The 24,273-nt window shown below is 38.5% G+C and overlaps 1 protein-coding gene across 3 annotated transcripts; it reads left to right on the forward strand.

The window, feature by feature from the left end:
- The first annotated feature begins 3,101 nt into the window (after nucleotides 1-3,101).
- On the forward strand, nucleotides 3,102-20,692 carry LOC113150045 (protein mono-ADP-ribosyltransferase PARP14-like). Of its 3 annotated transcripts, none has more exons than XM_026342418.1 (23): nucleotides 3,102-3,375; nucleotides 4,594-4,676; nucleotides 6,236-6,266; nucleotides 6,679-6,762; nucleotides 6,849-7,022; nucleotides 7,625-7,750; nucleotides 8,183-8,287; nucleotides 8,584-10,768; nucleotides 10,977-11,165; nucleotides 11,323-11,398; nucleotides 12,575-12,811; nucleotides 13,115-13,336; nucleotides 14,010-14,124; nucleotides 14,770-14,919; nucleotides 15,359-15,421; nucleotides 15,670-15,855; nucleotides 16,220-16,423; nucleotides 16,945-17,069; nucleotides 17,447-17,682; nucleotides 17,784-18,055; nucleotides 18,483-18,634; nucleotides 18,939-19,113; nucleotides 19,672-20,692. In XM_026342418.1, exons 1-23 carry the CDS (start codon nucleotides 3,192-3,194, stop codon nucleotides 19,953-19,955), a joined length of 5,658 nt encoding a protein of 1,885 aa, XP_026198203.1. In that variant the 5' UTR covers nucleotides 3,102-3,191; the 3' UTR covers nucleotides 19,956-20,692. The 3 variants fall into 3 exon arrangements, with proteins under 3 accessions (XP_026198203.1, XP_026198204.1, XP_026198205.1); XM_026342419.1 differs by having other exon boundaries at nucleotides 14,776-14,919; XM_026342420.1 differs by having other exon boundaries at nucleotides 8,183-8,278.
- Nucleotides 20,693-24,273: the final 3,581 nt, after the last annotated feature.

A 24,273-nucleotide genomic window follows, 5' to 3' on the forward strand; every position in this document is an offset into this window, starting at 1 on the left:
TCAAGATTCAAAAAACTTTATTAATCCCAGAGGAAAATGGTTTTGCCTCATCACAGTTTTTCTTAATTCAGACAGAAAGAAAAGGAACCACGACCAGAAAAGAACCACACGAACACAAATACAAAATAATCAATACAGAGAACTCAGTATATACACAGAATAGGTAAAGATGGATGAAAATAGATCAATAATAATAGTCCAGGGACGAATGACAATAATATATATAATAAAAAATGATTCTGATGATGGTCAGTTCCCCTCCACCTTACATAGGTGGAGGAGCTGTACAGTTTGATGGCCACAGGTAGAAAGGACCTCCATGGTTCTCTGTGGAGCTCTTAATGTGGATCAGTCTCTGGCTGAACGTGCTCCTCTGTCCAGCAGCACACAGGTCAGTGGGTGGGAGGGGTTGTCCAGGATTGAGAGGAGTTTGGACAGCATCCTCCTCTCAGCTACAACATGTAGAGGGTCCAGCTCCACCCCCAGAACAGAGCCAGCCCTCCTGATCAGTTTGTTTAGTCTGTTAGTGTCTGACACCTTCAGGTTGCTGCCCCAGCAGATCACAGCATAGAAGATGACACTGGAACCACAGACTTACAGAACAGATGTTGAAGGACCTGAGTCTCCTCAGAAAGTACATCTGACTCTGAGCCTTGTTGTACAGGTTGTGTTTCCTACATGTGAACATGGCTGTAACCAGACCGAGCTGCTGGCAGGTGAAAGGAAAAACAACATAATGATTACTACTGTAACTACTGTAGTGTTTGTTCCTGCAGTAGTCGGCAGTCTTCATACCTTGATAATCACCCAAAAGAATGTCAGTCACACCTGTTGTCCAGGTATTCAGCAGCAGGAGTCTGTGTGTGTGTGTGTGTGTGTGTGTGTGTGTGTGTGTGTGTGTGTGTGTGTGTGTGTGTGTGTGTGTGTGTGTGTGTGTGTGTGTGTGTGTTACATGTTCACTGTGTAGTTTTTGGATCCACAGTATAAATGTTCAGAAACCAGGTACTAATATAAATTATCTTAAATGAACACATCTCTTCCCAGGAGTCTTATTCTCCAACCACCACCACCTGTCCTAACTCCTGTTGTTGTTTAGTTAATAAAGATAAAGTCTATAAACCTGTCAAAACTCAGTTTTAGCAACGTATCCCAGACACTAAAATACAAACTCTTTGATTTACTGCCTCCTGGTGACAGGTGATTTGTACCAGTATGAATCGGCTTTTGTTTTGTGTTTATTAGTATATTATATATATTATATACTGAAGATCCTGACGCTCGTCACTCTTTGTTTCTCTGCAGGTAAAGAAAAGTCGACTGAAGCCTGAGGTTCAGACACGTCGCTTCAAAACCATCAGTGGGTTCATACTCAGAACGTGTTGTTAGGACAGTGATGGTTCAGCTGTAAATCTTCATCATGGTAAAACAAACCAGATAGATCCTAAAAGAGAGTTTAGAATATTTAGTCACCAGTGTTTGATTTGTGTTTTTTCCCTTTGACATTTTTCAGTTTGTGAAATAATAATTTTTTGGTTTCTTCATGTTTACTTCACTGGTTTTTAAGATTCTGTAAAAATAAAAGATCTTCTTCATCTCAGCTGTTGTATTAGTTAAGATCCTAAAATTTTTTTTTAGGACGTACATATGTCACAGCAGCAGACTGCAGTCTCTGTGGCACAGATACAAGGTAATTAATCAATGAATAAAAAATCTGACTTAGACCAATAAACTGTGATTAATCTGACGGGTTAAAATTCACACACTGAACCACAACAACACATTTGTCCACTAGGTGGTGCTGATTAACACTGCACACTGTTCAGGGACAGATTGAAAAATGCAGAGAAATAGATTTAATTATAATTAATTTAATTATCCAGTCGTTGTTAATATTATCACATTTATAATGAATTATCTCTGTATGTTTAGGCTGCATCCTGATTTTAGTCACAGTTTTGAATCTGTGATCTATGATTCTCCCAGAGTTTATATCTGTTACTGAAACAAATGTACTGATACAAGTGTAAAAATACGCCATAGCAAGTAAAAATACAAAAGTATCCAAGTATTCTGCAGAAAACCGACCTGTGAGTGAAGTAATGTTAAATCTCAGTTAACAACTACAGATCTGTGTCAGTGTTTAAAGTTACAAGATAAATACGACTGAGTCATTTTGTTTCCAACAAAAACATCTCTTTTAAACAAACGATAACAGAGGTTTAAAGTAGGATATAAGAGAAGTACACGTGTATGAACCTCGTGTATATTACCTCCAGCTGTGGCCTCTAAGTCTCAGTAAAACCAGTTTCTGCTGTAAACCTACATTTAGCTTGTTGAAACTGTAAAACCGTATTTCTTAACCGCTGCTCACAGTTATTAGTGATGAATTCATGGTCACAGTTTGTTTTTATATAAAATGGTTTAATATTTACTGTGTTGATCATTTCAAACATCTGTGTTGTAGCTGGCAACAACAGACAGATTTAAAGTTAATCATGAATTCACACTGGGACTGTTTTTATTTTATTAATCTGAATCTGAAAAGTAACAATATCTATAAAATAAATGTGTTTTCACCTCTGAAATGCAACTAAGTGGAAGAAAGAAGTAACAGAAAATGGAAATACTTAAGAATTGTAGTATAGAAGTAGATTTAAGATAAAGTGAGTCTCACATCATTCAAACACGTCTAGAAGATGATGAAACGGAGCCGGAGGGAGGTTTAACAGTTTATTTATCCACTCAGTTTGTTTAATGACTAACAGTATTTAATAACAGTATAGAATAACTTCACTGTATCAGAACACTGATCAGGGTGTAGTATTAGTATTTAGCAGCTGACTTCACCTCCACCGCCCATGTTAACTCTTTATTTCCCACAATAACCAAGACATGTAAATAAAATAGTTATTTAAAAGCTACAGATGAGTTAAAACCATGATTATAAAAAAAGAAAAAGATTTTTAAAAACACTTTTTCACATAAACCCAGAAGGAAAATTCCCATGAACCAGAACCATTTCCACCTTCTGGGTTAACAACAGGTTAAAAACGGAATTTCATGTTTCAGTCGACTGAGTTTCGTTTTTTCTGCTTTTAGTTGAAATCGAAAGTGAAACTTTCTGAAACCTGAAGTCTGAAGTCTGAACACTCCTGTTCCCGTCAGTCGGAGGGTTTGGACCGGGCGGCACCATGTCTGGATCCGAGTGTCCCCCGGTGGTCGTGGAGGGGGACTGGAGTCCGGCTCAGACCAAAACCGTGAAGAACAAACTGCTGCTTCACTTCCAGAGCAAGAAGAAGTCAAACGGAGGAGACTGTAGGGTGGAGGTGGAGGACGGAGCTCCGAGAGCCGCAGTTTACTTCAGGGCCCCGGAGGGTGAGTCTGAGGGACGGGTCCTGTCAGAGTCCAGGTCTGAGGAACGGGTTCTGTTAGAGTCCAGGTCTGAGTCTGAGGAACGGGTCCTGTCAGAGTCCAGGTCTGAGTCCAGGTCTGAGTCTGAGGGACGGGTTCTGTCAGAGTCCAGGTCTGAGTCCAGGTCTGAGGAACGGGTTCTGTCAGAGTCCAGGTCTGAGGGACGGGTTCTGTCAGAGTCCAGGTCTGAGGAACGGGTTCTGTTAGAGTCCAGGTCAGAGTCCAGGTCTGAGTCGAGGCTCGGATAGAGGAACTGTTAAAAACGGATCAGACCCGGAGTTTAACACGATTCTGCTGCGAGGAAACAAAAGTGAAAGTGTTGAAAGAGAAGCGCGAAAAAAAAAAAAGGTTGATGAAGTTCAACTAAAAGATTCTTTTTACTCTGAACATCAAACATTTAGAGTTTAATCATCTTCAAACATCTGAGAGGTCACGTTACTAAGTTACAGTTGGACGTTTGACCCCGTCGATGTCCCAGCATGCACCTGTGCAGCCTCTTTGTTTTTGTAAATTTAACTTTAAATTGATAAAAGTGACGTTTTGGTGAAATAATATTCACTCAGTGAACCACAGGGACAGATTATCCTTTAAAAGTCAAATACTCTGAATACTTTATGAGACACTGTGTACTCAGATACTTCTCAGATACTCACTTCATGTATCAGACAGCAGTAAACATGTAACGGTCAGTAAAACAAATATAAAGTATTAAAGTAATTACAGATTTAAAGGTCTGCTCAAAGTTACAGCCTTCTTCGATGTGTCTTTGTAAAACTTGGTGTTTTCTCTTGAATTCATTACTTTATTAGTTCAGACTGATCTGGGTCATTGATGCAGCGTCACGGTGAAAGTGAAAATGCAGACGGACAAAGACAAAGTTAACAAAAGTAAAACTAAAGTAAACTGACAATCACAAATTGTTCACAAATATCTTTTATACTCAGCCACTCATCACTAATTTAAAAAACAAAGTGTAAATAAATCACATGTAAATAAATAATAGACCTAAAGCCTGAGGTTGAACTGGGCGACTTCAGGTGTGAACGTCTTCAACAGAAACATCTTGCTGGACTCGGTGGGACGACTCAGGCTGTGTCTGACGGAGGCTTTGATGCCACATTCATCACTTTGCTGTCGTTTCCTGTTGGGAAACTAATTGTGTTGTGTTTTATCTGATTGCAGTGAGAGCACAAGTCCTGGAGAAGGACGACCACGAAATATTCCTGGATGGAAAAACAATCCGGCTGCGACTGGTTTCTGCATCAGTGAGTAAAGTTGAACTCTGGGCCTCGTTCACCAGTAACTTCCTACATCACACATCGATGAAACCTGTTGTCTTTGATAATGTTTATTAGTGAACATTTTAAAACCCCGATCACATAATCAGGAAAACAGATTTATTTATCAGAGCTGTACATGGACCTGTTCTCCAGTGAGTACTTGTACTGCTGATACTTGTTGCTGAGGAAGGTTTGAATGCAGGACTTGAAGAAATAAAATGTACTTTGTGACGCTTCACTGGTTCTTCCATTTAAATGCTGTAATAATGATAATAACACTCACTTAAATGATTTAATAATACTTAATGTAATAATGAAGCTCTTCATAAATCCCTGAATGTGTGACGGCAGCAGGAAGTTGAACACTGAACAACACCCACTGGTTCTGTTGTTCTGAGCTCTGTAGTCTCAGGCTGTGGTTCCTCTGCCTCATCCTGTACTGTGTCTACTGCACTGACACCTGCCTCATGATGATCCTGTTTTATTCAGGAGACAGTGAAACATGATCGCGGAAGTTAAAATACTTCCTTTTTAGCAGCAACACTACATGTAAACTGCTGCAACTCTTGATTCTCTGTTAAGTATTTTCTCATTACGTCCAACTAAATGAAAATTTAAAGCTTCACACTGTCAGAAATACAGTTTGTGTTTTTGTTTAATCTCCTGAACTGAAGCGATGTGAACTCTGCACCGAGTACAGTTTTAAAACCTGCTCTCCGGTCAGGTGTAGTTAAACCACACGTCGTGTATGAGGCTGCAGCAACATCCAGAATCTCTGTAGTTCATCTTAACACTGATTGGACTTTCTAAACTGGACTAAATCATTAACTAGTGAATCCCCAGACTCTTTTTTATAGATTAGATAGATTTATAGCAGCGTTAAACATTTACACACTGAGCAGCTGTAAACAGACAGTCACGTCCTTTTTCTTTCCAGATAAAGGCCACTCACTGTTCTCAGGTTGCTGAAGTTTTCACTCTTCCTGTTTATTTTCATATGTTTAGTTTCAACATTCCTGCTGTGAGCTTGTCGACCCACTTCACCACAGCTGTACCAACCAGTTTCTCATATACGTTTATTAAATACATGCAAATTAAAACATGTCTAGATAGATGGATATCGAGTTGTTGTTGCGTTTCACGTTTCTTCCAAACACGGCTGTAGTTCCTATCAGTCTGTCTTCCCTGGTAGTTGTTATGAAATGAACTTCCTTCTTCCTGCTCTAACAGCTCAGTGACTCATGATGAACAGTGTGATTGTTTCAGAACCTGGAATCAGTCACAGGAGACACTTTCCTGTAGAATCAGTACTTTTAAAGTACACTTTGTGAGTAATAGTTGTGTACTTAAAGTACTGTAAGTACTGTACTGTACTGGATGATGGTGCATGGCCTTTACTTTAATTTAAATGTACTTCATTACTTCTGCCTGACGAAGTAATCTGATTACTTCTGAATACTTCTGCTAAATGTCACGTTGTGTGTTTTCTTTTTCCGTCACTGACGATTCTGTGATTAATCCTCTTTTCTTTGTTTTCTCCTCAGAGCCCGACGAACAACAGCAGCAACATCTCAGGTAAAACAGCTTCTGACCTCCATGGTCACAGTTTAGCATTCTGAATGAAGTCTTATTGATTTAATGGTCTCTGGTTGTATTGGCACTAACCAACAACAGGTTTTTGTCCCCACACTTTCTGACCGGCTGGTTCCTGCTGAAGATGTAGAACTTATATTAGACTTTCTGGTACAAAACACTGAAGTTTTTACAGAAAGCAGGAGAATGAAACACAAGTTTAAAAATAGGATTTAATGTTTGGGAGCTGCTTCTTCGTCGTCACCCAACTCTCACCTCTCTGAGCTGCCCCACCTCCCTGTTATAGACTAATTCCTAATCTCTCATTTACACATGTTCTCCACCATTGATTTTAGTTCTGCTCCATCAGTCAAATGATTTGTTTCTGGTAAAAACGGATTCTCTTGCTTCTCAGATTCCTCAACAGATTTGAATAAAACTCAGACTCCGAAGTCAGAGGTTGAACCACAAAATGGAGCTGCTGCAGCCAAGAAAGAGGGTAAAACAAACGATTCCAAGTAAATTCCTCCAAAGGACTTAATGAGGCAGAGGTAGTGATGAAAGTTTTTATTTTTCTCCTTCCAGACTCGGAGTCCAGTCAAAGCGTCGCAGTGGTGTTGGAAAACGTGACAGACAACATGTCCAGGGAGATTCTTTCCATTCTGGTGGAGAACATCTCAGGGTTAGACGACAACAGCTTCAGTCTGGAGATCATCTGGGAATCCGACAGTGCTGTGGTCACGTTCAACAACCCTGCAGGTAAGAAGTGACGCAAGTGACAATATTCACTCTGAAACTGAATGAGTCGTGTTTACGACTTGTTTCCTTCTGAGGTCAGGCGTCATTAACAGGCTTCAAACGAGATTCCACCCAAAATATGTTTAATATCTAACAGATTTGAAATGTGGGGGTAAAAGGTTTCGTTTCAAAATATTATGAAGTGATTCAGAGAATTGTTTCTGTGACATCTTAATAAATGCTGTTCAGTGGGGATAAACACGACCTTCAGGTCTTAAAAATTCTGACCATGACTCACAACTTTAAAAACCTCATGTCATTATTAACCAATGTTAGGTTAATGTTAGGATGAAAACCTTATTTTTTATGTTTTAAGATATAAGTAAATACTTGTATTATACTTATTTCTCATATTATTGTACATCCCTGATGTGGAGTCTTACATTCTGAACCATATTTTTTAAACAAGGACAAAGGGGATTAAGAAAATAGTTTGTATAACAGACCCACACTCAGATGTTGGCCTCATTTATTCCTAACATGTAATTTTATAGAATTATTTTCTATCCATTCACCTCATTGTCATTTTCAGTTTTAAAATATTGATATAGAGTATTTTGCAGATGTGGAAAGGTTCATCACTGTGAGTCAAACCAACAAAAATATGATGAAATATGGACTGACCGCTCGATTACTGGAAGAAGCAAAGAGGATCAGAGTGGAGGATCTTCCTCCAACTGCATCTAAAGGTACTTAAACTAAACACTAAAATATAAGTTACAACATAAAATGTGAATAATTATGACGTAAGTGATGAAACATCACTTAGAGTGGATTATTTACAGAGGTCCAACAAAATAATAAGACTTATTGAGCAACTGAGGCATTTTGTTAGAGGAAAAATGTAAACTGGAATCTATCACTGCCCTCACTTTGAGATTCCAGAGTTGTTCCACTTGGTTATTGTCCTACACTAAAACCAGATAAGATGTTTGAACCTTATAGTTACCAGCTGCAGTTACCAGCTGCAGGGATTTGTTGTTGCATCACATGTCCTCTTGTTATTATTCCATCATTTTAGTGAAGGTGTCCAGGTTTTGAAAAGTCCATGACTCTTCTTATAGACTTTTGCCATTGGTGGTTTTGTGGTTTGAAATTCTCTATTTCTGATTCCTTTACAGATCTGTTGGAGATTTATTTTGATAAGTATCTGCTGGACAAAATCGACATGATACCAGAGGAACAGGCTGCCATTGTCACTTTCAGTGACCCCAAAGGTTTCTCAAGTAATTTTAATACTGACATTGACTATTTTAGTACTAATGTTTTCAAGCTTAAAAACTAAATGAGAGAAATATGAAAAAGAGAAATATGACTTTAATACACTAGTTAAAACATAGTTTAAGCCATATAGTGCATCATCTGATCTAGAGCAACAAAACAGCTTTTCACTTACTAAAGACAAGACTGAGGGCAGAAAACCCCACAAACAACCAGCAGCTGAAGAAGGCTGCAGTAAAGGCCTTGTAGAGCATCTTGAGAGACAACTTACTTAAGCTTTTTTTTCTTTGCATTGCTCCAGGTGTGAAAAGCATTTGCATGAAGGACCATCGTATAGGCTCGATCCCAGTCAAGGTGTATCCATACTATGAGTCTCTGGGAACAGCCTTGTACGGCAAAGAGCGTCCAATATGGAAGATGCCCGAGCCCTTTACTGAGAACATTGACCACGCTGTCTGGAAATACCTCCTGATGAAGAAAGAGTTAAAAAGCATCAATGATCAGATGCGCCCATTCTTCTGTTGTGTGGAGTTGTGTGTGAACAACCCTCAGGTGAAACTCAGTCCTCTCCTGAGCTTGTTGAGGCAGAAAGACCTGACAGCCAAAGATATAGATAACTGGATGAGTAGTGCTAAAAGTGCCTTTCATCAGCAAATGTCTCAGTACTCAGCCTTTGAATGTCCAATTAACACACCTTCATGGAAAGCAGCCGAGACAGACGTCCGTTCATTTATCAAAGAAGATGCTGTCCTGGTGCTGGATGCGTCCAGAGGGGCTTTGGTGGTGGCTGGACGAGCTGATGACATAAAACGAATCAGGGCTCCTGTGGAGAATATCATTCTTAAAGCCATGAGTCAGATTGAACGTCAGACAAATGGAGTCTCTGATGAAATGGATTTGTCCCCTGTCTTGTTCTTCATCCTAACGCATGATGGGCTGCAGAAGGTCACACAGGACATTTCCCCTGAGATCAATGTCTCCTACAGTGACAGCAGCCAGAAGTTAACCATTACAGGACTCCCTGCAGAAGTTTTTCAGATTAAATCATGGATCCTGGAGAGGAAAGTGCGAATGAGTAAAAATCAACTGAATGCACCCTCATGCATTCTGGAGTTCCTCAAGTCCTTGGACCCCATGGACATGTCACAAGACCTATTCACCTCCCAAGGGATCAGTGCCTTCTACAGCATTGAGAGTAACAGAGTTTACCTTACTGGGAGTTCGGACACCAGTCTCGCTGATGCAGAGAGTAAGTTGAAGTCAGTTTTGTCTGTGCAGACTCTGGATGTGGAAGACCAGGAGGTTCTCAAACTGCATGACTGGGTTGACCTGAACAAACAGCTGCTGGACACCTACAACTCCTCAAAGAAGAAAACAGTGGCCATTCAAGTCCATCCAGAAAGAGACAAAGTAAGTGTGGTTGGCTTTGTGAATCCAGTGAAAGAGGTCAGCAGCAGTCTGAAAGAGGTCATGGTGAACTACTCACGGGTTCAAGAAAGTCTTCGTGTCAAGTCCTGTGCTGTTGTTCAGTTCCTCAACAAGAACAAGTTGAACGACTGGAAACATGTTGCTAAAGCCAATGATGTTAAGGTCAGTTTTGATTCAGAGAGGCCAAAAATCACCATCAGTGGAGCTCGTATTCATGTCCAAAAAATCAAATCCTGCTTTCAGGAGCTGATTAGTTCTCTCTGCACTGACACCTTCACTGTGGACAAACCTGGAGCAAAGAAGTATTTCATGTCTCAGGGAAGCATGTTCCTGTCTACAATAATGACAGAGTTCAGCTGTGTGGTGGTGATGCGTTCTGACAATCAAGAGGAAGAGGAGGAGGACGAAAGCTATGTTGCAGAAAATGGTCAATGTTTTTGCAAAGTGAAGACCACGACAGGAGTTCTGGTTTCAGTCACCAAGGCAGACATCTGTAGCTTCAGTGCTGACGCAGTGGTTAATGCAGCTAATGAGGATTTACAGCACATCGGTGGACTGGCTTTAGCGCTTCTCAAAGCTGCAGGACCACAGTTGCAGAAAATGAGTGATGACTACATCGCCAAGAATGGGCGTCTTCGCCCTGGTGACGCCATCGTGACAGATGCTGGTAACCTGCCCTGCAAGTGTGTTGTACATACAGTTGGTCCACGGTTCTCAGACTTTGACAGAAGAACAGCTGTGTCCCGTCTGAAAGTTGCTGTTAAAGAAAGTCTGAGACAAGCAGAGAGGTCCAGCTGCTCCAGCATCGCCCTGCCAGCCATTAGTTCAGGTGTGTTTGGTTTTCCTGTTGACCTCTGTGCTGAGACCATAGCTGAGGCAGTTCGAGAGTTCTGTGATGATCCACAGAGTCGGGGAATGCTGACTGAGATTCACCTGGTGGACAACAATGATAACACCGTCAAGGTCCTGGCCTCAGCGGTCAACAACGAGTTCAGTGACCTTGGATTTACCATGATGGAACCACCGCAGACAGGAAGCAAAGGCGCTGAAGCTTCAGGGTAAACTGAAGAAACATTTGTTCTAGTTGTTTATTGTTGATTAGAACTTTGCCAAAGACTGAATATAGAAGTGAATAAATGATTAACGTTAATTTAATTAGTTAAACATTCTGTGACATTTATAATTGTAATATACAGAAAGTCGCTGATACAAAGACAGAGAGTAAGTGTCTTTTTAGTGTAATAAAATTTGTTGTTCACTTGGCAGTGGATATGAGCCGGGTCGAGGTCGTGGTCAGAACCATTCTTACAGCAGCCAAGAAGAAGGAAGAGCAGAAGGAGGGAGAGGTAGAGGTAGAGGTAGGGGAACTGGCAAGAAAGGATTTCAGGAAGGCCAGACCAGTAACAGGGGTGATCAGCGCTCCTGGGGACACACAGGGCCTGAAGCGGCAGAAGGGTAAGGTTGTTTTTCTTTTTTCTCTTTTGTAATTTTGGTTATGTTCTGAGATAGACCACATTATTAGAATCTGAGACACAACAAAAGCAAAGTAAACAGTGTCTTGTTTGGTTTAATACCTGCTGTTACAATATTTCTGTTCTTTAATTGATTCTAGATCAGGTAGGATGGAGCAGAACACAGCTGAGGGTGTGAAGATTGTTCTCTGGAAGGGAAACATTCAGGACCAGACTGTGAGTACTGACCCTGTTGTGCACTTTGAAACATCATGAATGATATTAATAAATTATGTAGTTTGTGATAAACCACAGTATTAGTATCTAAGTGATTGAAAAAAACTGAAATATCTGCACAGACATCACTTAAACAGAAGCACAAGCAGTCAGACAAGATAAACACTTAATTTTTCAGTCCCCTAATTACTAAGCATTTACCTGTAAATATATAATTTAATTCACTTTACTTATATATCGCAAAATCATGACAAAAGTCATCTCTTTACAGTGTAAGGTTAAGACCAACAAAATGTAACTGTATACAGCTTTATATAGAAAACCCAGTAAGACCAACTTTACTGAGCAGAGTAGGGAGTGGAGGAGGAAACAGAAAAGACCAACAGACAACAAAAGAACAACAACAAGAAGCAGTTCAGGTCCTTCACCTCAACTAAGTCTCTTGTTGGCAGTTTAAGTTGATAATAACTGTAATTCCTGGGGAAAGTCAGCATCCAATTTGAAGAATCACTTCATTTTTTACTCATCAGTTGAAGCAGTTATTCATTGTAGTTACCCAACATTTATGTTGGCAAAGTAGAATTATGGATCAGAAATTAGGCATTAAGAGATTTTCTTGCATAGGTTTTCTGTGTAGTATAGAAAGAAGGAGCACATCTTCCTGTACTGTCTTTAACAATTGCATTTTAATCACCAACAACATCAATTCAAAGGGTTTCTTTTTTTTAATAAATGCTCCCTGCTGCCACTTATTGCATGTTGTAATTACCCTTTACCTGATATAGCTTCTATATTTCCATATATTTACCAGATAAATGCTCAGTAAATGCTTAGAGGATTATAAAAACAATGGGTTACTAACAAACCTTGTCCAGATTTTGAGGTAAAACTGAAAGTAAGTGTAGTTAAAACTCTAATAATCCCTCATTGAACAGGAGAACAGTGTGTACATACCTGCAGCAGTAAAAGGTAGTACAGGAAGTGAGTCAGAAAACAGTAATGGATGTTACAGTGTTCCTGTTCACCTTCATTTTCTCTTCCAAGTAAGTTTGAACACCTCTGTTCTATTGAAGCCTTTCATGTCTTATGAGTGAAATGGTCAGTTGATCATCTAAGTAACTGATACCATAAGATGTAGCTCAAACCTTGTGTCCATTGCTGTGATTTGTTTTCCAGACCAATGTGATCGTCAACACCATTGGAGACAACATGAACCTGACCCAGGGAGCAGTTTCTAAAGCGCTGCTACAGGCAGCCGGACCCAAACTGCAGTCAGCTGTTCGCTCTGAAGCCAAAGCTCCTGTGCTGCAGTGCTGCGATGTCGTCATCACCAAAGGCTTCAAGCTGTCGTGCCAGAAAGTCTTTCACACAGTTTGCCCCTTTTGGGACAAAGGAAAAGGCAACGCAGAGAACGTGAGGGGTTTAATTTATAAGATTAAAAATGTATGTTAATGTGGAGGCCTCCTGTTTACATTTAGTCATTTGGCAGACGCTTTTATCCCAAGCAACTTACAAGGGTCGGCAGGGTAAGCGTAAGGAGGTCCTGCCTAAGGACCCCTGTTGGATGTAGGCCACAGCCAGGATTCAAACCCCAGTGTCCCACATGGAAGGCAGTGATCTCACTACTACACTAACCAGCTGCTGGTTACGAACGAACGAAGCAGTTGACCTGATCTAGGCATTGTCTTGTCTTGTCTTGTGTTATTTTTATCTCAGGGGTTAATACACATCATCAGATATTGTCTGGATCAGGCTGAGAAGCTGAAGATGACTTCACTATCTTTCCCAGCCATTGGTACTGGAAACCTGGGCTTCCCCAGAGACCTGGTGTCCAAAGTCCTGCTGAGAGAGATCCACATCTTCAGCCGTAACAGAAATCCTCGCTATCTGAGAGAGGTGGACATCGTTGTTCATCCCAGTGACAGCCAAACTATCGATGTAGGTTCATGTCAGTTTTATTGTTTCCCCCTGACACTGAGAAACCAACTAGCACTCCAGATCAGAAATGATTAGTTCTAATTATTTGGTAAAACGGTGAAAACTAATCAATCATTTAGAATCTTTAAACCCTTTCATGACAGAATTACATCTGATTTGAAAACACAGCTCACTTGAGGAGGTCAGAGGTTGCCTCTGCAGAATAGGAAAACAAAACGGGAGCATGTATGATATATGAACCTGGCAAACCTTCCACTATCACAGTCCAGGCCACTGATTCACTTTCCCAATAGTCCAGCATTGAGAGGAGACTTCATAGTGAGCTGAAAGCGAGAAACTCAATGAGACACATACAGCCTTTTGTGCCCTCTGCTGGTTATTTGGCCACTGTGTGATAAAAATGTCCTATTTGGTGGTGAAATGTTTCAAATGTCAGAATAGGGTGCAGACAGCCATTAGTAGTGGAAATCAGAGGAAACGGTTGCAGATCATCATTAAAGCTATATGGTTCACCAGGTTCCCCAAAGATCTCCAAGTGATATTTGTATGTCGTATGTATCTATAACAGACCCTAATGTCTGATCCAGTTGCCAAACAGCACACCGTTTTTTAAACAACTTGTGTATTGCTGTATTATCATCTGCTTTAATTTAATATGTCAAATATTTTTCAGTCCTTCTCCAGGGAGTTCAAAGGTCACAATGCTGTGAGAAGCATCCAACAGGAAGCACAGGATTTTACAGTGTCAACAATTCAACAGTCACCCAGAAAGTCACAGCAGCCCTCAGGTAGGAAGCCTCTCATCTTTTCATCTTCAATTATGAAAATTCAACCAGGGTATGAATTTGCTCTTGGCAATGAAAGCCCTAAATGTGTAGGACTTGTGCAGCCATAGTGGTTGGAGTCCCGTTTTTTAGCGATTGTAGCTCAGTTGGTGGCATAGTTATTCATGACCCAAGAATTGGTTGTTTAACTCCCGATTCCTCCTGATGAAATGTCAGAGTGGACAAGACACTAAACATTAAATTCAGCTGCCTGACCACAAGAATATACCAAGGGTTGTTTGGGGAACTTGTTGCTGTGGACAACATTAATGCCTGTAATGATGAGACGAGCCAGCCCATATGGTCTTCATATGGATTGGAGACCTAAGATTTTTCAGTCCAGACGAAAATCACATAAATGTTTGGTTCATAGCGCAAGAGTTTTTCAAGCCTTTAGTCAATGTTTACATTTACACTTATCAGATGCCTTTTACCCAAAGTGACTTTCAGTGCGGTATAAGGTACAAAGGCAGGGTAAGCGTTAGGAGGGACCCCTACTGGAAGTAGGCCACAGCTGAGATTCGTACCACTACACTATCCAGCCACTAAGGTTTGGTTTGGTCAAAAACAAGTATATTAAAGGTGTGTGTGTGTGTGTTGTGTCTGTTGCCTCAGTTGGAGCAGTATCATCCCCCTCCCTCGGTGTGTACCAGATGCAGATAGGTCCAATAACCCTCGAGGTGTCATCAGGAGACATCACTAAGGAGGCCAGTGATGTCATCGTCAACTCCTCCAATCCAGACTTTACCCTTAAAGCAGGTGATGATCTTGTGACTTGGAAAATTTTTCACCTCTAGTTTTCGTCCTTGTCTAGTAGCAATTACAGTCTATTGCAAATGTTTCCAAATCAAGAACATTTTAATTATTACTCTTACTCTCAGACTTTACTTATGATCATGTGATATCTTTCATCCAAATACTATAAATTAATATTTCTCATTGATTCTTCAAAAGGCTACATTTTAATTTCTTTTCCAATTTTCATTGTACAGTAATATAGAGGATTTAGTTCAGACACTGCACGATATTAATGATTATGTTGTTTTCTTGTATGTTAATATGTCAAAAAAACATAATTACAACCAAACTTTCACTTCACTGATCATTTATACAGAAAGGTATTCAATCATACAGATTTAAATTTTTTTCCTGATAAAACATTAGTAGCATTTCTTGTTTTGTTTCTGTCATATTTCAGGAGTCTCCAAAGCGATCTTAGACAGCGCTGGATTAACTGTTGAACTGGAGTGCGCGCAGATCGGTAAGTAGCCGGAACTGAATCTTCAATAAATCATTTTGCTCTTTTGGCTTCCAAGTACATGTGCAGAGGACCTGTGGTACAATTACTGAGGGTCTAACACTCTGCTCAAAGGCATATTGAATAATATAATATAAACAATATTGAAAAAACAGACAAAAGTCAGAAAAATAAAGACAACAATAGAACAATGTTCTTGCATGATGCCCATTGTGTTTTATCAGACTGTGTTGTTTGATTCTTCTCCATAGTGAATTCTCCGGGTTACCAGCCTCGTCCAATGATAACAACATCAGCTGGGCAGCTGCCCAGCAAAACTATAATCCATGTTGTCGGCCAGAAAGATCCTGCAATCATTAAGGACATGGTTTACTCAGTGCTGAATGTCTGTGAGGAAAACACGTTCGGCTCTGTCTCCTTTCCTGCTCTGGGAACAGGTCTGTCTAAACAAAACTCTATTTAATTCAATGCAGTTTATTTATTTAGCACTAGATCACAACGAGCCAATACAAGGCACTTTACAATGTAAGATATTAAGACCTTACAGCTATTATATAGAAGATTACGTGTGAAGACGTTTATAAGTGTGCTATTGTGGTAAAGGTCCCCTGCTTGCTTTCCCACTGTCACTGCCCTCCTCACTGTTGATTACCTGGATCTGGTTTGTTCAGAGCTGTGGCCTACAGGGACAGACCCTAATAGAGCATTCATATTATCGCTGTAATGAATTTTGCACTTACATGGTCTGGAGCGTCACAGAATAAAAACTGTCTCTTCACAATGACCCTTGTGCCTGTTCAGGTCAGGGAGGGGCCCACCCATCAGCAGTGGCAGACGCCATGGTGGGAGCAGTGGTGGACTTTGTGAAGAAGAAGCAGCCAAAGTCTGTTTGCAGCGTGAAGATCCTGATTTTCCAGACGGGCATGATGACGGAGTTCCACAAGAACATGCAGAGTAGACAGGGGGAGGATTTGGAGGAGAAGACCATTATAACCAAGATCAAAGGTATTTCTGTGACCTTCTGTGTCCCACGCCCCTTTTTTAAATCTTTTCTTCTTGATGTATTTTTCAGGTTTGTTCATATGAATTTACCATATTTAAGAGTTTAGCCTAATTCTAAAATTATACACAATAATACCTTTATAGTTTGCGGCCTGATAGAAGCTGCTAGAAAAAAAACAAAACATGCTTGACAGTAGCCCCACAGCTAAGAATGCTTATCCACATCTTCCACATCGTCTACATTGACTACAGCTTGATCCACGGCTGGATTTTAAAAACAAAGGCATTTTATATTTCATAGAGTGAATGAAGAGTGGGATAAAGAAAGTCAAGATACCAGAGAAACATTGCATGTACACATATATATATATATATATATATATATATATATATATATATATATATATATATGTGTATATATATATATATATATATATATATATATATATATATATATATATATATATATATATATGGTCAAATACATCATATATATATCACATTATTTATGGATCATATTTCAGACGGTTGGACCAGTTTCACCTCAATGTTGGGATTTGGAGGAGAGCAGTCCAGCACCCCTGAATTAGTTCTGGAGAAGGAGGAGTTTGAACGAGCAGTGTTTCAGCTGTGTGCTGAAAACGACCAGGTTAATATGTATTTATTTACACTGTTTGATCCATTTTCTTTGATATTAAGGCTACCACCTCGTCACAAATCAGCACATAAGACATATTAATTATCCATAGAGAAATTTCACAGGAAATAGTTGTTGGAATTTTGGGCCAAATCCTTTCTATACAAATGATAAAATCTTAAAGATGCTAATTACTTTATTACCAGCACATGATTTATAACAAGTTAATACAGTTATGAGTTGACAGTTTGACTTGGACTGAAACAAAGAAACACTCTTTACAATAATAATATGAAAATGCTCTTGCACAAGCCCAAAGTCTCAGATTATTAGATTGTAGAAGTGGTTGTTATTAACTATACTCTGCAACCTTTCACCCACCACTGCAGGATGTGCGCCAGGCTAAGAAAAGGATTACAGACCTGATTGTGGCTGAGCAGGCGACGAGAACCATGAGGGACCCATTTATCAAGCAGCTGTCACAGGCTGACATGGAGCAGCTGAAGCAACTACAGCGGGAACTGACAGTTACTATCCATCTGGACAAAGGTCTGGGGGGTCAGGAGCCCAGCATCCACCTGGAGGGTCTGACCAGGGACGTCTTCACTGCCGAGTCAGCAATCAGGTCAGCAAACGTGATCATTTCATGTAGGATCCATAAAAGTGGGTCAGTTAAATGTTGCCAGATGTTCTGACATAGATTTGATTCTGTTTGATGACTTTCAGGGACATCATCCGGAAAGTGGAGAGGTCGGAGAACTTGAAGAGCAAGGCCTTGTTAGTAAGTGGAGTAGTACAATGGCAGTATCCACACAGCGATGGAACAATGGTTCCCTTCGACATATACACCAACCTCAGGCTTGAGGAGGCTCTGGGGAAAAGACAAAGTGTGAAGATCGAGATTAACAACAAGACGTATGTGGCCAACACAATGTTGAGAAAAGCAGTTTTAGAATATGGACGTAAAGAGGTGGAGCTTCTCAGGAAAGATCTGAAAGGTGAGTGTCCATAGTTCTCAATTACCTGTTTTAATTATGTTCAGTACAGCCAGAAGCCCCACGTAAACACAATCCCGGCTGTTGATTAAACAGCATTTACTGTCGCCGATATTACTGTTCAAACTTATTATTTCACCTCTATGAGGTTGTTCTCAATCAGGTTGTTGATTTTTTTCTTTCTTTCTAGTTGATTGGTAATTAATCTGACCAAAAAAAAAACAGATTTCACACTGGTAGCACTTAGGATGTTTCTTTCCTGATATTAATGTGAAAATGTTTTTTGAAAAGGGTTAAAAATTAACTAACAGACCTAGTTTACACAGTGATGCTAATGACGGCTGGATGATGAGCTATGAAAACTAAATTCCAGTTACATGAAGTTTTATCTTACCTTTAAATTCTTAAATTCTTGGGATTTCATTTTCAGATGACAGTGCTTCCCCCTCCGCCCTGCCTTCACATTGGGACGACATGAAAGGTGACCTTCTAAAGCGGTTTCCTGTGGCTTCAGGATCTCAGGAATACAACAATGTGGAGAAAGAATTTAGGAGGACTGGTCTTAATTCAAATATCATCAGCGTATGTGATACTGTATCTCTACTTCTGATCATTAGTTTCTACCAACCTCAGAACTCATTAATGTATGTACTAGAGATGTCTCAATCGAGGTATATTTAAACTCAACTGGCTGAAGTCTATTGTCATATTGTGATGGATAAAGAAGCATAAAATTTAACCGTTGCTCTGCAGAAAATGTTTCACATTTAGTCACCTTTAAGAAAGATGCATTACCAATACAGACCAGGAAAACACACACATTCAGCGAGAACTGAGAATGTGAGACAGAATAAAAAACCCTGTTTTGTTGTTACCGTGTTTGCAGATTGAAAGGGTCCAAAATGTGACACTGTGGCAGAGCTACCAGCTCATGAAGAAAGAAATGGAGAAAAAGAACAAACACAAAAACAATGAGAAGCTGCTGTTTCATGGCACCAACTCAAACGCCATCGACCTCATCGACAAACAAGGATTCAACCGCGGCTACGCTGGAACACATGGTAAGATTAAGATTCTAGCTGTTCACGTTTTTTATTTTTAATCACCCTACGTCCTGCCCTGATTTCACCTGGTACCGCTCATACCATGAGCCTGAAACATGACTAAGTCCAACCCAAAATGATGGCTTTGAGCAGCAGCTGGTGAACAGAAAATTCTCACCATTAAAAGACCATTATGCTTTTAAATGTGACAAGCACAGAATCTGTTACCTTAAACTGACCAGTCATTGACAAATGAGCTGAAAATCTCCAGCTATTTGAACAGTGCACGAAAAAAGAAAAAGAAAAAACAAATAGAAGTTTGAGAACGTAATAATACAAAAATACAGAATATGTCAACCAGTTGTGTAGTCAATGGTTATTAATGTCGGTTGTAAATATTAAACATATTTTGGAAAAAAAAACATTTATAAGAACTGGCACAACTGGTTCTTGAAATTTGAGGCTGGAATCTTTACACAGCCCACACTAAACAATCTTCTCTTTATCCAGCTCTGGTAAGAACACTGTATTCACGTATTTAATTAGTAACAGTGTCTGTTTTTCTTCTTGCTTTAGCTGCAGCATACGGTAATGGCTCCTACTTTGCTGTTGACCCCATCTACTCAGCAAGAGGCTATGCCAAACCTGACACCAATGGACACAAGCCTATCTACCTGTCCAGGGTTCTGGTTGGAGACTTCACCCAGGGAAAATCTGGCATGATAACCCCACCCTCCAAAAACACTGGGAATGCTGCAGACCTGTACGACAGCGTTACTGATAACCCTACCAAACCAACCATGTTTATCGTCTTCAACGACATCCAGGCATACCCAGAATACCTTATCACATTTACATGAAATACATCTGATCCTATTGCAGGTCTGTTTAATACATGTTGGAGATAAGGTTTAGTCTAAATTCTGCCTATAAAAACATAGGAATTGTAATTACTGCATAACAGCCACTGAGTTTAAGATTTAATTCATGCACAAAATGTTCTACTGAAAAACACAAATGAAAAGCTTGACCATGAACATTTAATTACTCATCTTGTGCCTTTGTCTTGGCTTGTTTTACTCTGTATAATTTGTTCTGCAATAACTGATTTAGAGCAACATTTGAGTTCACAATACGTAGCAGTTTAACTCTTCGCCACTGTGTGATGTTAAGACTTAGAACATGTTCACAATTTCTTTAGAAAATGTTTTTGCCAAATTAGATCAGTTGTAGTTTTACATGACAGACGGGTTAGCTAGCTGCCTGAAATCACATTTGATTGGATCCATTTCTCTATTACTGATTTGGAGTCTCTCCTAAGAAAAAGCGGGACTTCATATTTGAAATTAAAAACTAAAATAAGTAGACATTTTTATGAATCCTACTGATACTTTTGCAGTAGTAGCACCAACAGGATCACATTTTCTTCTAGAACGTAGTCTACAACTAAGATGGATTTAAATTTATTTCAGATATTCATGTTCCCTTGAAGATAAATATTAGTACCTTTGTGATTCCACTAGCACTGTAAGCAGTGGTTGAATGCTTTAAGCTTTGTGGTATTGGGCTGTATCAATAAAAGCGGCTTGACCTGAAATTTTAAGATTCTCTGACTTTTCATCTAACACCATCATCGGATCATAATTAATTAGTTTAGCTCTTCAGTTAAGCAAATATTTGTTCATAGACTGGAGAAACTTCAGTTATAATCTTGTGCTGTTAACACTCAGTGGTAATTTATGTGAGGAATTTTAAATATGGTTATTGTCATTAGTTTAAATTTATTTCATTTATTTTTTTAGTTCTAGTTAAGATGTTTGTTTTCATTTTAGTCATGTTTTAGTCAGTTATAGCTGATTCTTCATGATTTCATTTAAATTTAAAGAAATTATTATTATAACTAACTAACCTTAACTAGCACAGGTTTATCATCTCTAATTATCATCCCATAACTGAGAAAGCAGCTGGCAGACAGAAAGAGGATATGTTGACAGATAATTACCTCAAAATTGATTATCTTTATGCCACTCTACAATTGGAGCTGAATGCACAAGTGTGTTGCAGATATGACTACAGCTACTGCTACGGCTGGGTGAGTTTTAAACTGATAGATAACACTGATTAGCTAAAACAGTAACAGTGTGATGCTTTGATCTTGTAGTTAAATTTAGAGTTACTTAATACTTGTTATCTGCTGAGACGATCTGTACAGGCACCAGCTATAGACTCAGCTATAGTGTCACGTTAATCAACAATATACTCTATAATTATAAACTATAATTAATGTTCATTAGCAAATCTAAAACCACATTTATTGTTTTAACCAGTCAATGAATCAACTTGTGACAACTTTACAGTGCATCCAGAAAGTATCTACAGCACTTAACTTTTTCCACATTTTGTAATATTACAGCCTTATTCTAAAATGAATTTGATTCATTATTCTACCAAAAATACCCCATCATGAGAACATGAAAGAAGTTTGCTTGATATCTTTGCAAATGTATTAAAGATTAAAAATAAACAAAATTCACAGCCATGACACTCAAGAATGAGCTCTGGTACATCCTGTTTTCACTGATCATCCTTGAGATGTTTCTGATTGAAGCCCAAGCTTGTAGCATCATACTCAAAAAGACCATGAGGCTGTAATTGGTGCTAAAGGTGGTTTAAAAAAGTATTAAGCAAAGACTGTAAATACTGTGTACATGGGATTTTTTTTTTCTTTTTAATAATTTGCAAAGATTGCAAACTTTCACTTTGTTATTATGAAAATAATAAATTTAATCCATTTTGGAATAAGGCTGTAACATAACAAAATGTGGAAAACGTTCAGCGCTGTGAATACTTTCTGGATGCACTGTACATTTAATGGAAACAGTGAACAGACTGTAACTTATTAAATGACCTCAATTGTGTCTTTGTGAACACAGAACAAACAATATCATAGTTACTGAACTGGGAACGTCTAAACGCAGCTCAACATAAACTTAGTAAATTATCATTGTGTTTTTATTTTTTGATAATATATTTTAAAAATAATTAAAGTTAAAAAAATATGTCATGATCTGAGACTGTAAATTTCTGAAATATAGATGATGTTTACATGCAGCCTAATAAAACAGTATTGACAAGATTTTCTTTTCTCTACACAACTATGTAAATGATCAACAGATAAGGCAGCAAATTAATTAGTGGATGTTTACAGCAAAGAAACATGCTCTACTCACCAGATCCACAAAACTTTCTACCTTTATATGAAAATATAATATAATTAATTTATATTTATTATCATCCGCTGTGTGTCTAGAGTGGTAAATTGTTGTGTATTCAATGGTCACTTATTGTTTTTCTCCCAGAAACTTCCATCCTTAAATCCGGCAAGTTCCATCGTCACTTCCTTGGTTTAGGACTGAAACAGGTCTCTTCTAAATAGATAGAAGAAACAAACCAATCAATTTCACTTCAGACAGAAGTGCTGTTCAGATAGACAGATAATATTTAACTAATGTTAGAGACATTTGACAAAAATCACAAACATGATACATTTTCTTCTTTGTATTTATGCAGACACAAGAGTTTTGATTTTATTTATTAAGGTTTTGAGTTGTTTATGGGTCAAACACTAACGTTCAGAGGATTTAAAAAAAAAGAATTGAAGGAAGAGTTGAAGGTTTTTTCTCTTATAAATTAAAATAATAAATAACACCAGGGAGCCACGGCTGAATTCAACACTGCTGAGCTCAGAAACACACCATGTCTAGGTTTCTTCCTCTAAAGAGACTTTTATCTCTGCTCAGTGGGGTTGTTGGGTTTTCTATATAATTATCAATCCAGTTATATTTTTAAGGTCTTAAACCTTAAACACTGTAAAGTTAGAGGACTTCTGTTGTGATTTAGTGCTATACAAATAAAATAGAATTAAATTCAGTTGAAACTCAATATAGTACTTAATAATAGTTAACATACTTTCTGAAGACTCTACTACAAATAAAACTACCACTACTACCAATATTTTAATGGTATTTTCAGATGTTAAATCCATAAATGTTTAATTTACTGCTACAATTAAAACCTGATAAAGAAGTTTCCACCGAGTAGCTGTGAAGCCGCCATCTATGTTTTCAGTCGTTAGTTTATAAAATATAGTTTATTATTACTGGATATTTTATCACCCAGGGAATTAGATGGTTATTCTGAAGATACATTCAGAACAGCACCAAGTTTATTTAAAGGACGATCAGTTCGTAGTTCGATCAACTTCGTACAGTTCTGATTTGCAGAAGAAGCGGTTCAGGAGCAGAAGTTCTGCAATATTTATGCAGATAATTTGCAAATATTTATTTTTCATTGTTTAGTGACATTTCCAATTTAATTTTTTAATTCAGGTCAAGATTCCGTCTCTCATTTTTTGAGAGTTCAAAATGTTCAAAATGTGTTAATTACATAAATTTAATTTAATTTTCTCTGTAAAATAGTACAACAGTATAGTTGTTTATATAAATGGTAAGGGTAAAGAAACAATATTATCTTCATTTTAGATGTCAAAAAGTATTTGCGGTTCCCAGCGTTTTTTTTTTTACGTGGAAACTGGGTCCAAATGGCTCTTCAGGTGTTAAAGGTTGCTGACCCCTGACATAGACCTACATTATTTTGACAGGTGTAACAAAATTGTCTCACTATACTACTTATGGTCACAAATTCTGATAGCTAAATTTAGATAAATTTAGTGAACTCCATACATTTCCTCAATACATTTATTTAATTCTTATAATTAGATCTTTAGCTTGTACTAAATGTTGATACACCTGCACCATAAGGATTCTCTAATTGTGCTGTTCTCGGTGCAGTGACAATAAAACATCTGGAATGTTAAACAACATTCTTATAGTCAACTTACCTGTAAAAGAGGGGGAAAATGTTTCCTGTTCATCAAGAAGTCATCTGTCAAGTGTTAATCCTGTGTTGGCTACTAAAGAAGAAAAAGTAAAAGAGAAACTAGATGACAATCTGCGTTGAAACAATAAAAAATGAATCAAACAATGCAGATAAAATGACAGAACAATGAATAGATGAATTTATTATGATGCAAGCAGACTTACTTACAGTTCAAATAACAATATTCAAAGAGAGGCAAATATCAGACCCAGTTAAAACTAGAGGAAAAGCAGAGGAATG

This window comes from Anabas testudineus, chromosome 9 (assembly GCF_900324465.2).
Source record: "Anabas testudineus chromosome 9, fAnaTes1.2, whole genome shotgun sequence".
Taxonomy (NCBI): Eukaryota; Metazoa; Chordata; class Actinopteri; order Anabantiformes; family Anabantidae; genus Anabas; species Anabas testudineus.